This window comes from Drosophila miranda, chromosome 2 (genome assembly GCF_003369915.1).
Source record: "Drosophila miranda strain MSH22 chromosome 2, D.miranda_PacBio2.1, whole genome shotgun sequence".
Classification (NCBI taxonomy): domain Eukaryota; kingdom Metazoa; phylum Arthropoda; class Insecta; order Diptera; family Drosophilidae; genus Drosophila; species Drosophila miranda.
The window spans coordinates 12853136-12868687 of NC_046675.1; the positions used below are offsets into that span (position 1 = coordinate 12853136).

Below are 15552 nucleotides of genomic sequence, written 5' to 3' on the forward strand. Positions count from 1 at the left end.
ACCAACGTAATCAGAGCACGCAATCGACTAGGAGATCCAAGATGAGCTAACTGAGGGCCAGTTCCAAGCGCTCGTACTTATCAGTCCACGATCTTTAAATCAGGTGCCACCAATTCAAAGCATGAATTGAGCCGATCGTCTGAAATGAAGCTGCTGTCTGCTATCTGTTTCGGAAATATCTATGTTGATTAATAGCTGAGGTGAAGAATCAAAAGAGCATTGAAGGAAAGCTAGTTAAGCAGGACACCATCCTTTCTGGAAAGCCGGAAGCAATATCGTGCTCTGAAGCCTACATTTCCTTGTTAGTGGGTTAGTGGCATCCATACCGCCTCACCAGTAAAAGCTGCATTCACCGCCAAGCGACTGCACATTAGCCCAAAAGCAAAACAAAATCCCAAAACCAGTTTCGTTTTGTCCGCCCCACTGCGGTGCTAAAGAGCGGGTCAGCCCCACAGCTTTGGCTCTCTTAGCTGTGCTAGCAGCGCGATCTCAGCTGGTTTTGTTGTCGGAGCTGCCGAAAATTACAATTTTTGCACATTCGCCAATTGGGGTTTTTGAGTCTGACGCGGTTGCTCGGTGTCTAAACAACGTTGCGCGCTGTGTTACCCGTAGTTTACACAATTCCGATTTGCGTTTGGCCGAGAAATGTGCGTTTAGCGCCTCATTTAGATTTAGACACCAAAGGGTGCGACACTTTGAAGAAACTCGCATCGTGAGGTCGTTACCAGCTTCGTGACCTGCTTATCCGAGATGAGATTGCTTGTGCTGCTGTGGCTGCCGCTGCCATTTCTAAGCAGCCTCTACCTGTGCATCGGTTATGCAACTGCCACCAAGGTATCTACCCCTCGAGGGGTTGCACAATACAGGCTCCCGCAACCCGCGCCTGCACTAGTGCTGTCAGACAGTGAAGCTGTACAAATGAGGGCGGGAGGAGCAGCTGGGCGGAATGATACGAGCCAGGCAAGATCTCAGACGGCATCGAACCAGCGTAGGCGCACACAGATTGTCCGGCGACGCAGGCCGGTCAATCGAAACTCCAGCACGTCGACCACCACATCAACGACGTCCAAAACAACCACGTCGACCACGACGAGTACAACAAGTGAGTGGGATTGGCGAAAACTGCAGCTGGACTTTAGCACTGGTGTCCATATGCAACTAACCATTGACCATTCGTCAAGAAAACTAGTCGAAGATGCTGGCACTGACCTAGCTTTCGGTGTCGGTATGGGTTTCGCTTTTATAAATTGAAGTTGGCAACGACAAGAGCGAAACAGAAGTGGTCTGAGGTTGGGTTGAGGCTGGGGGACACTGACAGCCCGCATACCCTCGGTGGATAATCATTCTGTTGCCTAGAGAGGGGAGCAATCCAAGCCGTATGCAAAACCTGATATACCCGTTCGAATGAGCCATAACTAGTTGAGTTGTTGGTGCTGGTGTCTGGTGCATAGGTTAAGTGCCGTGCCATAGCCAATAACTGGAGCAGCGATGCTTTCGAATTTGCTTTGCTGCTGCAGCAGGAGACCTTGATAGTTTCGCGAGAGACAAGGCCGCGGATTATTGGGGCCTAAGGCCTTTGATAATTTACCTCGCGACCAGCAGCATATTTCGACTTTAGAACTTTTGTAAGTGCAATGCCTCAGCGCCTTAGTTTCCCTTCAGCCTAATGGATGACGCCCTGAACTTGGCATGCAATTAAAGTGTTTTTATTTGACGGAAACTGTGGGCTCGTAAAGTGTCGTTGAGCACTGATGCTCGTAAAACTAATCGAGGCAAACGCCCTGCTCCTCGGGTCACTTCCCATCCGATTCGTTCGAGTCTATATTGTTGCAATGGCAGGCCACGTAATTGCAGTGGGAATGGGACTGTTGCGAGTGGGGTGGGTGGGAATCCATAGATACGATTCGTTGGCCAACAGGCCTCCATGCAATTGTTCACGAATCGCGGCGGTGGTGGAGCATGGGGAAGCAGGCGGGGGGAAGAGGCAACCAAACAAAATAGTAGGTATATTAAAACGCTCTTTATGACTGGCGGGAACTGCGCTTTACTTGGCCTATAGTACGAATAATGTCTGCTATTTGGAGCAGAAATACTACTACGGAATGGCCATTGAGCACATGTGAAATCACCTTTCCATATCTCTCCACCTCTCTCTCTCTCTCTCTCTCTGTCTGTCTCTTGCACAGCGGCCCGTCCCAGCTTGTCCAATGGCTTCAATTTCTTCAATCCGAGCTTCTGGAGCTTTGGACAGCAGAGTCTGGTTGCAGTTCGGCCGCCAACCAAGCAACCCCATCCGCCCAAGAAGTTCAGTTCCAAGGAGGAAAAGATCAGCTATCGAAAGCCGCCCAAGACCACCAGTAAACCCAGATCCAGCCCGACCACAAGGACAACCACAACCACAACTACAACTGTGAGGCCAGCCACAGATGGACCATTCCGTATTGCTCTGCCCACCCTGACATTTTCCAGCGGCGAGGGCAAGGAGCGGGATAGGGAGAAGGAGAAACGAGCTGCCGCCGAGCTACGGCTGCGCTTCAACTGTCCGCGGGAAAACGAGGTGCGCTTTCAGCTATTCCCGAAGATCTGCAAGACGGACAAGGACTGCGCTGTTTGGCAGCGGGACGAGCTGTGCTGCGACATCTTTGGGGCCAGCAGCTGTGTATCTGGAGTGGCGAAGCCCCTGGAAGAGGCGGTCCATGCACGTGAGCTCAAGGCTTCCTTCGGTGTACGCCCAGCCATTAAACGAACTTTTTCCTTTAGCCATACTCGGCCTGATACCTCGTAAGTGCCCCACCAGGCCGCTGGCCGAGCTGTGGTGGGATGTCCAGGAATGCAGCACGGATATGGACTGCTGGCCAAGAGTCTGCTGCCCCGACGGACGAAGACGGTACTGTCGCACCTCCCAGCCAGAGCTGGAGACGGCCCCGGCGCCAGTCAAGCGTTCCTTTGACTATCGTGAGTGTTGGACTATCTCTGGAATCTTGCGAGTATCCGATAATTATGAATCCTTTTTGATGCAGTCACCGAGTATCTGGAGTGCACTGCCCCGCCGCCACCAATCTTTGATCTCCACCCAAAGGCGTGTACCTCAACGCTGGACTGTTTCCCGAACGTGTGCTGCCAGGAGGCGGGTCTCCGGCACTGTCGTCCGCCCAAGAAGTCTGTGCTCACACTGATGGCCAATTTTCTCAATGTGGACTTCGTGAAGCGACTCACACAGAACATTGTTATCAAATAAGCCCGGCACTTTACACCCAGTGCCACCAATCGTACATATACATATGTACCTTATGTACGACGTATGTACATTGTTGTATATACAGTCGGATCTGCTCTGTGTGAGTGCACCTTCGTTTCAACAATTTTAGAACTGCCGCCGTGATATCTCACTCGTATTTGTTTACCTAAGTTGATAAACAGAACGAATCATGTACATATGTACACACAATATTTGTAGACATACTGCGCATTATGTATACCGAACAGTTCAGTTCCATTCCCCGTCTAAGCCTGTACCGAGGCCTCCTAGTATTAGATGTAGCACATACACACTTCTTAAGTTTCTTTCGTAGTCTTATACAAAATAAAACACCATTATTCGTACACTACAAATGTGGTTAAGGTTGGGGCGGGTCTTTGGTTACCATCGTACCCGTAAACCCGGGTCAATTTCAAACGAATTACTCTGCAGGTTCTTGCTCTTGACTCCTTTCTGTTACAAAATTATAAGTAAATTTACAATTTGATGAGTCTATTGCACTGTCTTGGTATTGGAGGCTTAACTTGAACACTTTTAAAGTGTCGTTAAAGAGCTCGACAGCGAGAGAGGCTCGAGAAGATTGGGGGCACCGAGCACTCAAGAGAACATGAATATCACATGTGGAATAACATATGCTGTGTTCTGTCGACCCCCCTTAAAAATAGTACGTACATACATACGTCTGTTTATCCTAAGAAAGAGAGCACAAACAGACCAAATGATTTCGCAACTGAAAAACCAGACACGACGACACTGACACCGCTCAAGTTTCAATTGGGTTTATTGGACATTATGCAAAGCGAGGAACAAATTATAAAATAGGTGCTGCATGACGTTTGCCTGTCTTCCATTTGGAGAGTACAAAAAATAATACAACGTTATCGGTGCGGGTATGTGGATGGATGCCAGTAGGCTTGGGCGGGCTTGGGATACCCCTCACTTGGAGCAGCCGCACTTGGCCTTGTTGTCGCCACCGCACTTGCAGTCAGTGCCGCAGTTGCAGGCTCCCTTGGGTGTCTGGGTGGCGCATTTGCAACCTGGAGATGCGAAGAAGGACTCAATTAGTTCACAGGATGACACTGGATATTCTTGTGTTTAAACTTACCGGATCCGCATGGGCAAGGCATTTTGAGTTTGGTTTTTGTTGGTTAGTTCACTTGAGGAAGAGTAGAGAAGGTGATTGGATTGTTCACTTGACTGATGCACATCTGCCGGATGCGCCCTGCTTTATACACCGTCGAAACGCGGCTTTCCACACGGCCGGCGGAAAATTTCAATTCCGATTCCCGTTTTGCACACGCCGGCCGGCCGGCTGTGTGGGTGTGGGGCCGTGCGCAAGAGCTTCCGCGCGTTGGGGTTCGTGTCGGGGCTAAAGCTTTCGTAAACGGGTCCGTGGCTATGCGCAGACGCTTGAAAATCTGGCCACCGTTGGATACTGGTGGGGGCAGCAGTAGCAGCAGCAGGGTAGCGTGGCTGGTGGGCGGGATTCGTATGGGATCCATTGGACGATTTCACAGTGCGGCCTGCAGCAAAGACCACGGGCAGAGTTACGGCGGCGGCAGAGACAACGACAACGTTAACAACAAATTCTGCAACGAATCGAAGTGCAACGAAATGCAAGTAACAATTGCGACGCAATTGAAGCTCTCCTCAGATCCTGCAAGCGGCAGGCCACTTTCCCGCAGCTACTATCGCGGCTTCTAGGCGCCCTCGCCTTCGCCATCGCCTCAATGTCTGTGTGAGTAGGCGGAACTGCAGCACAGATAAAATCGATAAAACCAAGCCAAAATAAAATAGGGGAAAATCACCAGCAAAGTGCGTGAGTGTGAGAGTGTGTGTGCGTGTGCTGTTTGTGCATGTGTTTGTGTGCGGAGAAGGAAAACAATAAGTGCGAAACAACAAAACGGAACGGGACCCGGACACGGACGCGGATGCGGACACGGGGTCGCAGGACAATCATGCGGAAGTAAGCAGTTGGAACTTGGGCGGAAACAGACCGACCCCACTGTGCAAGCAAGCTGCTACTGTGGCTTGTCCAACAGTAATCGCCCTGCATTTCCCCCGCACATCAAAGCGTCGCTATTTATACGGGCCCGGCCATCATGCGATACCTGAGCGAACCGCCAACGCAATAATAATAGTATGTAACCCTAATCATAATGATAATGATGAGGTTGATGCCGATGCCGATGCCAATGCCGATCTGTCGCGTTGACAACAAAGTCACAAAAAGTAAAAAAAATCAATACCCTTCCTTAAACCGGATGGCACATGGCTAAAATTAGCGCAACACTCACGCAGCGTAGTGTTTTTTCCCCTATTTGTGGTTGGGAACCCTGAAGCAGTGCGTCCCACAGCCCACACCCACACCCACCCCACCCCTTAATCACCCATCGCACACCCGCAAAACCCACAGACGACGAAAAGGTTGTGTTGTGCGTGCGTGGGCGTTATGACCAACTGATTTGCTCTTAATCGTTGCAGATAAACGAAAGTATGGCGCTCAAGTAGAACATTCCACAAGCGGTCGACAGCAAGCAAACAAGCCAGCTCCGCTTCCGCCTCCGCATCCGCCTCTGCTGTTGCCAGCTCCTGTGTGGAGGAGCCAACCAATATCGAAACGATATACCACCCACCTCAATTCGCAGCGAGAGATGACGGAGCAAAAGAACCAGGTGACGCGTGCTGCACCGGAGCAGAGCAACGACTACCGAGTGGTGGTCTTTGGTGCCGGCGGCGTAGGGAAAAGCTCCTTGGTGCTGAGATTCATCAAAGGCACATTCCGGGAAAGCTACATTCCGACCATTGAGGACACCTACAGACAGGTGAGTGCTTCGCTGAGCTGAGCTTCTGGGTTCCCATTATCCCCTTAATTGCGATCATGACACTCGGCAGGTCATCAGCTGCAATAAGAACATTTGCACGCTGCAAATAACAGACACAACGGGATCGCATCAGTTCCCAGCCATGCAGCGACTGTCCATATCTAAGGGACACGCTTTCATCCTGGTCTACTCGGTGTGCTCCAAGCAAAGCCTGGAGGAGCTACGGCCCATCTGGGCGCTAATAAAAGAGCTCAAGGTAGGACAGTGCCACAGATCGTAGAGCATCACTTACCTTCCTCTCCTCCATGCAGGGCGCCGATATACCCAACATTCCCGTCATGCTGGTGGGCAACAAGTGTGATGAGACCGCCGAGCTGCGGGAGGTAGGTGCACAGGACCATGGTTCGGACCATTCTCACTCATACAAATTTCCTTCGCAGGTTTCGCAGATTGAGGGCCAGGCGCAGGCCACCACCTGGAGCATATCGTTCATGGAGACATCGGCCAAAACCAACCACAATGTTACCGAGCTGTTTCAGGAGCTCCTCAATATGGAGAAAACGCGTACTGTCTCACTGCAATTGGATACGAAGAAGCAAAAGAAACAGAAGAAGGAGAAAAAGGCAAAGGAAACGAATGGCGCCATACCAGAGAACGGGGAGGCCAGCGCCAGTGCCAGCGGCGGTGCCAAAGAGAAGTGTCGGGTTATGTAAGAATTATCGGATTACATTACAAATGGAGTGATTCGAGTCGATACGAAATGAAATGGTGACAGACAAATACTCGCTTTGGGGCAGTAGCGTTGGGTTGAGGCGGTCTTAACGTTAACGCACACCCCCATCTAGATTTAAACCCGTGCATCCCCCTCCCATACACACACACACACAAGCATTAAATCCATACAGTATGTATTTAAGAACACACTACGATTACAATTACAACTACGATTACGACTATATTTTGCATAGGTTTTATTCAAGCAAAGAATTTTCTAGTCGCACAGTATACACCATATGTGTACGAGTACTATACTAAACAATATGATACTATCCATACTACACGAACATAAAATACAGAACAGAACAGTACACGAACACGTACAGACCCGGCACATCCATGAATGGTAGTAGCCCTATGTTGACACAAAATTGCATCTGAAACGCATCTGAAACGCAACGGCATACATATCAAATATTTACACCACACTTGCATGATGCACCACCAATCCAATACGAGTTCGCGATGGAAGAAGACTAGCACAAGTGGCCAGTAAACTGTAGCCCATCCCATGCCACACGTAACCAGGTATAATTGAAAGCTATACCACTACATATATCGTATCTCTAATGAAAGCCAAAGTACCTACTTAAAAGACATAAATCTGTATCTACTTACAATATAAAAGTACTTACTATATTTACATACTTAAAAAATCCATTAACAGAAGACTTCTCTATGTAAGTAGTCGACACGGAGACAATTGTGGGGTTGCTCTCGCAGCAAACTATCTAAGAACCGATCCCCCATTACCGCCGTATGCCTCCCCAGACTATCATTGCTGTTTAACTATTTACCACCAAAAACAAACAAAAAATAACACAAATAATGAATGAATGAATGTAGTACGAACCAAACCCTGATCGCCACATAAGTAAGCTAATGTATAAAATACTCAAAGCCATGCCACAGTCGTCCCCACACCACATGATCCAGAAAACAAACAGACACGAAATGTTCATAGAAATCGTCTGCTAATCTGCTATTTGTTAATTCTTTGAGCAAATTCCAGATTCCAAATAACGTTGTTTGTGTATTGTATTGAATATGTACAATTTTACAATTATTTGCTGTAAGTTATTGACGAGACGAGAGCATTTTAACAATAACAATAACAAACACAGAAGAAGTGAAAAAATGTGAAAGAAAACCTAAGTCTAAACCTAAGTCAGATCGAAGTCTAAGTACAATTGCATCCGTTGAGCCGTAATATGTGGAAGTGAGGCAAAAGAACACGCGTACATCGAAGGATATTTGAGGAGGCATTTTTGCAGCACAGCACCGGAGATGAGAATAAGTTGCCTGTTTTTAAAAAACACAAACCACATCACACACACAAACACACACACATGTAGTAACTTATGTATAACTTAATACAAACAATTCCAATTATGGCATTCGTTTTCTTAATAATAATTCAATTTGAGATTGGCTTGTGCATAGGCGTAGGAGTTTGCTGCTGTTTGATATTAGGTGGCATTAGTTTTTTAAATTATACGATTACGATTACGAGTACGAGTACCAATCAGACGTAAGAGAGGTGAGGAGAGACATATATGCTTTAATTGCTGCGAAACCATACTACTAGCTGGTTGAAGAGGGGCAAACGCAAATGCGAACCAGCGGAAAGTAATTACATTAATTATGATGTTGCTCAGTTGTTACGACCGTTCAAAACAGAATAGAACAGAACAGAACAAAACAGAAAAGCAGACACAAATCGAGAGATGAAAATTACATACTAGAACTAAAAATAAATTGTTGAATTCGAGTAGTGAAATTATTAATCAAGATTATCATAGCGGACCAATTTGCGTATAAGATTTGTGAAATCAATTAGATAATTCTCTCAGTTTGCCATAGAAATGGATGATCGATCGATCTGTATCGGTATCGATATGTATGCCAGCCAGCCTTAGTTATGTTGTCATTTATTGGTAGCCTGCCGTGCTTTAGGTTTTTTGCTTAATGTTTCCTAGTTTTAGGTATGTTAAACGCTAGAGCGAGCAAACTGTTTTTGGTCTTGGCTAGGGCTATAAGAGTGTAGTATGTGCCGTGGATTGGAATTTGCATATAAATTGCGCATGAAACAGGCCAGGCAATTGTGTAAAAGAACACCTAGTTGCATAGTTATTATTATTATATTTATAACAATGAAGTGTAATTAAAGTATAATACAATTTAAGTGCAGTGCATGATTTAAAATACAACGAATAAATATATTTACACCGAAATTCTAATTTTTTTCCTACGAATATATATACACACACCATATAATAGATCTATATAGATAGATATTTAAATACGAGTATGTAAATCAAATATATTAGTTGTATACATATTGAACTAGTTTTTACATGATTCGAAAACACCGAATACATATATAAATTTCGCTTACATTCAATTAATATGCAACTTCACACAGTGCGACAGAGCGACCACTGCGAATAAGTAAAATGAACGGAAACGAAACGGCTCAGCGCAGCATTGTAAATACGAAATGTTCAACAAATTACATTGAAAGTATATCCAATTTTTGGGAGTGGCCGGCCGGCAGCATAATAAAAACATGCAATAATATAAAGACGATTTGGTGGCCTACTTAAAACGATCTTATTGTTGAAGATTAATACTTAACCACACTTATCGTGAACAGGCGAATAAGAACACGCAAAATAATTTAAATAAAGAAACTTTAACTACGACAAATCAACTGCAAATTGAATTATTCTTAGGCACTAGGTTCCAATAAAGAATTGGGTAAAAATGATCACGGACAATACGCTTAAAATATAAACTAAGGTTTGCAGCTTACTGCTAGATATTATGTATCTCATCTTCCTCATGGTCATCCACCACTGTGAATCCATCTTCTTCGGTGATACTATGGCTTTTGCTGTCGCTGCTGCTGCTGATGCTGCTGCTGTTGTTGCTGACATCTAGTTTTGGTTTTTTATCTGCTGCGGAAGGAGCTTCCAGAGGTCCCATTAGCTCCTGGACTCCCGATACAGCCGGTAGTTGTTGTTTGACACTCTTTTGAGTGTCGCCTATCACGTTCAACAGCATTTTCAGATTCTCTCCTGATATACAATCTCCAACAGTTTCTCTCCCAGCGATCGAAGCCTGAGACTGAAGCATATGCGGAGTGTCGGTATGGCCTGGTCTAGTGTGAAGTAGTGTAACCCAGGCTCTGGGACTAATGACGTATTTGAATGCAAGCTTGATAATGTACCCCACCAAAGCTACCAAAAATATGGGAGCAATAAGGTTGTAGGGGAAAGATAATCCAGCTGTGGGTACAATAAATAAATGGTGATTATCCAGGCACATTTTTCTCTGGCGGAAGGTACTTACAGGACAGCTTCGTCATAGTTTGCGACACCTTCTCCAAAAGCAGTTCCAATTGCTTAAGAAACAAGTCGTTTATATACATAATGAAGACATGATCTGGTAGGCAGTATGTAAGGTTGAGTTTTGAAGATTTTCTAAAAGACGAAATCAATTTTGTATCTACTGATACCTCTAAGAGCGATCGGTATACCTCAGTCTCTCCTTTTGTTCGGCCTCCGTTGATGGCCTGACCACAAAATTCCTCAGTCGTTGCATCCAAGACATTTCATCGTAGCTTAGCGGCTCCTGGTGACTGTTGATAACATCCAACATAGCGTCAACTTCCAATTTCTGAGGGGAGGTGGTAAGGTTAGCAAAGTGTCATTTGAGGGCGTCCTATTACCCACTCTATTGCACTCCAAATATGTGTGGAAGTATCCACATAGAAGCACGCCTCCTAAAATAACACTGATTAGCCGGAATCGGAAGCGTTTGTGCACAATGCAGACAGCCAAGGCGGCCAGCGCCGCTAAAAGCATAAATTGCACCTGTGGAACATGTTTTCGTTGAGCAAATGCTACTTCTCCATAAACAATGCTATAGTCACCTCGGATATTTTCAACAGTTGTGTAAAATCCTTGAGAATATCAGTAACTAAAGCCCACACGCCCATCCCCTGATGTGCATAGGCGCATCCGAAGGCGCCTTCAACGAGTGGCGCTGCTTCCGCCCTCTCCAGTATCCTGGTGAGCAAAATGTCTAGATCGCGAGCATCTTGCACGTGTTCCAGCTCATCTATTTGTGACGGAAGCAACGAGAACAGCAGCGATCGCTTGTAGAGCGTTGCGGTAGCATCATACTATTTACAAACAAACCATGGTCATGACGTCATGCCAGACAAATTTGATTCTCAGAAGCAAACTTACCTGCAAACTTTTCCGTTGAAATAGTAGGTTTACAAACTTCTTAAAATACACTAGGGAGAGTGCATCCTCAATGGCAGCCGGAGACCTCTGCGGCATTTCCGGGCATTCGCACTGGGGGTAGTATTCGCCAAGGGTCTGATCGAAATCCATGACGAAATTCGACCAGCCGTCATGAGGGTCTACAGGTTTCTGTTCACTACCACTCTGGCAGCACACATTATTAAATATCAATAAGCAACAACTGATTATTGTGCCTGTTTTCATTGCTCTTCTTTTCAGATGGACGGCGCGGATTAAACAAAAATATAAGTTTTTGGGCACAGATGGAAATGGCGCGGTAGTGGTATCAAACCATCGAGGGCACTATCGATAGGCTCGATATTTTGGTGCTTCCACTACTATCGAAAGAATGCGCTAATGAAAAATTGTATATTTGGAAAACTAGATGACTGCGCCTAACAATCACTTATTAAATTATAAAATAAAATCTTAAATATCTTAGGAAACAAGCAAAACTGATGTGTGAAACCTCCCTTTGAATCAAAAGATTCAAAACTATCGAGTGGCGCCACTATTAACCAGTTAGTGCTGCCAACTTTCTAGAACAAAAATAGCTGTTTTGGTCGAATAACATGATATATTTATGATAACATTTTTTACTCGGCCAGGCTCCGGATTTCACTTACTTTTGCGGAATACATTTTTTCACCCGTTTTCACAAATTTTTTGTATATCGAAATGTTTAATTTTCTCATCGATTCTGGCAAACAAAAACAGTTAAAGTGGTTGCTTATTTTTCAATTGCTTGTTTTGAAGCCAGACGACGGCAGAAAGTGCGCGATTTAAGAAGATCAAGACTTCTTAGATGCAACAGCTGTGTATTTAACATGGCTGACGGGCGTGCTGAGGTTATGCTCAAAAATGTTTTCGTTAAACGAGAGTTAATTCAAAAGAAAATCGAAATACTTTTGTGAGAAGAACTAGCCATAAAATAGCTGATTTGGCATCAGTGGTACTAAAAGTCCCGGCATTCGCTTCGAAGCAAGTTGGCAGATCTAAATAACTGTTTGGCCAGGTCAGCAGCAAAAAAATTGCATGTGCAATTCAAAACGGAAGTCAATACAATTATGCAAAGTTTTGGGCAACTTGGTTTGGTGCTTGCACTGGCCTTACTTATAACATGCGTGGATACTGATAAAAAGCAGAGTAAGAAGTACAGCCGGGAGGCCAACGACCCGCATTTCCAGCAAGTGGCTGACGAAAAGTACGATCCGGATTTTAAGAAAATCCAGCGACCCTTCCGAATGGCCAAATTGAATCTCGTGTGGTCGAAGGCACAGAATGTAAGTGAGAAATTACAACAAAGATAACGTTAATTAAATTGCGTGTGTTTGTAGCGTTTAACGGAGCCTAAGCTAAAGTCATTGTATATGGAGTTGAAAATCCACGATAAAGAAGAGATCGCTTGGAAGCAGCTTAACTCGCAGCACAAGGACAAGGATGGTTTGAAGGAAAACGAACTGCGTCGAAAGCTGATTGGCATAATGAGCAGCTACGATCTTTTGGAGCACTTTGACGAAACTGAAGATGCTGAGAAAATCAAACCCTTCAAAGTACGTCTCTTTTCGAGTTCAAAAGGTTGATTCATTGCTCTTACCACTCACAGAAATTCCACGACCCCGAGGAACGCCATAAAAATAAGAGTCTCTTTAAGGACAAGAAACTTAACAGGCTGTGGGAAAAAGCGGAAGTTTCCGGTTTCACTTCGGAGGAATTGAAGTCCCTGAAGCAGGAGTTTGAGCATCATCAGGACAAGGTAGATGTCTACTACAGCTTGCTGGAAAACATTGGTTCTATGGACACCGATAAGCACGAGAGTAAGTTTTGACACAGTAAGTAAAAACAAGAAGTGTTACACAAATTACTTCCTCCATGTAGATGCCATTAACACTGAAGACCTTGACACATACAATCTCATTTCGAACAATGATGCCAACGAAAACGAGATAAAGACGCATGATCAGAATGTGAAAAAGTTTGAGAACGACCTGAACACTCTACGGGGCCATCATGTTGGAATCAAGGATCACTACGACCGGCTTGAACGCCTGGTGTCGTCCGGACCGCATAGCCAAGATTTTATCGAGCCCAAGGTTCAGGGCTTGTGGCGCGTCGCTCAGGCAAGCAATTTCACGGTTAAGGAACTGGCTTCCATTAAGACCGAACTCAATCATTTTGAAAGTCGCTTGCTGAAGTTGCGACATCTGCATGCCGAGCATGCTCTGCACAAGGAGAAGTACAAGGTATAAATGCCGGGATTCAATTAAAACAGATCGATTTAATAACTTCAAATTTTCTCATCTAGGATGAGAAGCACAAGGACAAAAGCAACCGCTTCGAAGATATGGAGGATCAATTGAAAAAACAAGCACGCAAGGTGGAAAAATTGCAGGAGAACATTGAGAAAACTATCTTCAAGCATTCAGAGCTATGATCAAAGCTAATCATTAAACGTGCCAAGCGAATAAATTAGATTTAAGAACGACATATTGTGTCAAGCACAAATGTTAAGCTGTTGCTTAGCATAGAAATAAGTTAAGTTTTGAGACCAAATATTTGTATGAAATGAAAACTAATGAACATATGCGCTAAAAGAGCTCTCTTTTCGGGGTATTACTTTTGATGAGTACGGCTAAAAAAATCGGGAGTGGAGCAAAATAAGAGAGAGATCGAAAAGACGCACCTTCGCGGTGCGGAGTATGGGGTCTTCTGGGTCTTAAATAGCCGGGCTTCGCTCCAACCTACGCAGCTCCTTGATAACGCTAGCTGCCATATTGGCAGCCACGCGACACGTCTGCTCGTCAGATAACATCCGTTCAGTGAGGGTGTCTACGCTTACTTCTGGGCTCGCCTCTTCTAGCTTCGTTCGTTCCCTGGAAAAACGGGGACAGGAAAAGAAAGCATGGGTTTCGTATACTCCGGGCCCGCAGTAGCTGTAGTATGGGTCGTCGGCATGCTTGAAGCGGTGTATATAGTGCTTGAAGCAGCCATGCCCCGTTAGCAATTGGCCGAGGTAGTGGTCTATCTGGCCTCTCCATGCCGCTCTGCCGCTCGTCTGCCAGGAGGTCCAGCGGTACCATGTCTGCCGGCGTCCTCTGACACCGTCCGAAAGCATCATGCGACACTGAGGGCACAGCGTCTGTATGCTCCTTTGTTGTCTCTGCTGTATGACGGCACCCTCATTGCTGGTGCCCACACAACTGACCCATAGAGGATTATGGAGGTGTCTGCTGTGATGTCTTGGGCCTCCAGTGTTGGCCATCGCTTCCTTCGCGCTTGCGTACTCAAGGTGCGCCTTGAATGTGAGTCACGGGTCAACCAATACCCTAGGTATTTTAGGGCGTGCTTGGTCATGATGGCAGTGCTGCCAACCATTACGCACGCCTGCCCGACCACCTTCCAGCTGCTTATGAGCACAGCCTCCGTTTTCTTCACCGCCAGGGACAGTCCATTCGCTTTTAGCCTGGATTTCATGCTGCCAACTGCTTCGTTGCGTTTTACCTCTGCTCCTTTTTTTAGTTTTGCTACCGTGACCAGTGCGAACCAACCTTCCGGTAGGTTCAGGCGCGGGATGTCATCGTACATCGCCTTCTGTATGGCGTCTGTGGTGCTTCTCTGCTTCCTGAACCCAACCCTCGAGTCGGTTGCATACCAGCCTCTCGAAGATCTTACCCACACCAACTAGCATGCATAGTGGTCGGTATGCCGATGGGTCGCTTAGGTCCTTGTCTGGCTTGGGTACCAGGAAAAGCCTCTGGCGTTTCCATGCTATTGGTACGATCCGCTCCTGGATGCACTGGTTATACATCCGTGTGAATGCTTCTGGGTTGGCACTGACCAGGCATTTCAGGGCCGCTGTTGAACGTGATAGGCGACACTCAAAAGAGTGTCTAACAACAAATACCGGCTGTATCGGGAGTCCAGGAGCTAATGGAACCTCTGGAAGCTCCTTCCGCAGCAGAAAAATAATTCAATTTGCAGTTGATTTGTCGTAGTTAAAGTTTCTTTATTTAAATTATTTTGCGTGTTCTTATTCGCCTGTTCACGATAAGTGTGGTTAAGCATTAATCTTCAACAATAAGATCGTTTTAAGTAGGCCACCAAATCGTCTTTATATTATTGCATGTTTTTATTATGCTGCCGGCCGGCCAATCCCAAAAATTGGATATAATTTCAATGTAATTTGTTGAACATTTCCTATTTACAATGCGGCGCTTTCGTTTCCGTTCATTTTACTTATTCGCAGTGGTCGCTCTGTCGCACTGTGTGGAGTTGCATATTAATTGAATGTAAGCGAACTTTATTTATGTATTCCAAAAATAATAATTATTCAATAAAAATCAAGAATAATAATTATAATAATAATTATCAAGAA

At 45.5% G+C, this 15552-nt stretch overlaps 5 protein-coding genes across 7 annotated transcripts; 3 read left to right on the plus strand and 2 right to left on the minus strand.

Annotated features, from left to right (window-relative positions):
* Window positions 1-135: 135 nt before the first annotated feature.
* On the plus strand, window positions 136-3724 carry LOC108156555. Of its 2 annotated transcripts, XM_017288077.2 has the most exons (4): window positions 136-1102; window positions 2187-2702; window positions 2761-2955; window positions 3021-3721. In XM_017288077.2, exons 1-4 carry the CDS (start codon window positions 751-753, stop codon window positions 3236-3238), a joined length of 1281 nt encoding a protein of 426 aa, XP_017143566.1. In that variant the 5' UTR covers window positions 136-750; the 3' UTR covers window positions 3239-3721. The 2 variants fall into 2 exon arrangements, with proteins under 2 accessions (XP_017143566.1, XP_017143565.1); XM_017288076.2 differs by having other exon boundaries at window positions 2761-3724.
* Window positions 3725-4022: 298 nt separating this feature from the next.
* Window positions 4023-4475, minus strand: LOC108156961 (metallothionein-1). Its single transcript, XM_017288739.1, has 2 exons — window positions 4365-4475; window positions 4023-4296 (listed from the first exon to the last, which is right to left on the minus strand). Exons 1-2 carry the CDS (start codon window positions 4384-4386, stop codon window positions 4196-4198), a joined length of 123 nt encoding a protein of 40 aa, XP_017144228.1. The 5' UTR covers window positions 4387-4475; the 3' UTR covers window positions 4023-4195.
* A 102-nt stretch (window positions 4476-4577) lies between these two features.
* LOC108156960 (GTP-binding protein Di-Ras2) lies at window positions 4578-8253 on the plus strand. Its single transcript, XM_033389342.1, has 5 exons — window positions 4578-4997; window positions 5744-6084; window positions 6155-6340; window positions 6396-6467; window positions 6525-8253. Exons 2-5 carry the CDS (start codon window positions 5914-5916, stop codon window positions 6795-6797), a joined length of 702 nt encoding a protein of 233 aa, XP_033245233.1. The 5' UTR covers window positions 4578-4997; window positions 5744-5913; the 3' UTR covers window positions 6798-8253.
* Window positions 8254-8988: 735 nt separating this feature from the next.
* On the minus strand, window positions 8989-11483 carry LOC108155003. Of its 2 annotated transcripts, none has more exons than XM_017285551.2 (6): window positions 11118-11478; window positions 10799-11050; window positions 10599-10739; window positions 10403-10542; window positions 10216-10346; window positions 8989-10151 (listed from the first exon to the last, which is right to left on the minus strand). In XM_017285551.2, the coding sequence occupies exons 1-6, from the start codon at window positions 11379-11381 to the stop codon at window positions 9679-9681; spliced, it is 1401 nt and encodes a 466-aa protein (XP_017141040.1). In that variant the 5' UTR covers window positions 11382-11478; the 3' UTR covers window positions 8989-9678. The 2 variants fall into 2 exon arrangements, 1 of the variants encoding a protein (XP_017141040.1); XR_004471956.1 differs by having other exon boundaries at window positions 10059-10151; window positions 10216-10308; window positions 11118-11483.
* Window positions 11484-12162: 679 nt separating this feature from the next.
* On the plus strand, window positions 12163-13761 carry LOC108155004 (alpha-2-macroglobulin receptor-associated protein). The gene is made up of 5 exons (XM_017285552.2): window positions 12163-12460; window positions 12515-12730; window positions 12784-12994; window positions 13056-13420; window positions 13483-13761. Exons 1-5 carry the CDS (start codon window positions 12245-12247, stop codon window positions 13609-13611), a joined length of 1137 nt encoding a protein of 378 aa, XP_017141041.1. The 5' UTR covers window positions 12163-12244; the 3' UTR covers window positions 13612-13761.
* The last annotated feature ends 1791 nt before the right edge of the window (window positions 13762-15552 follow it).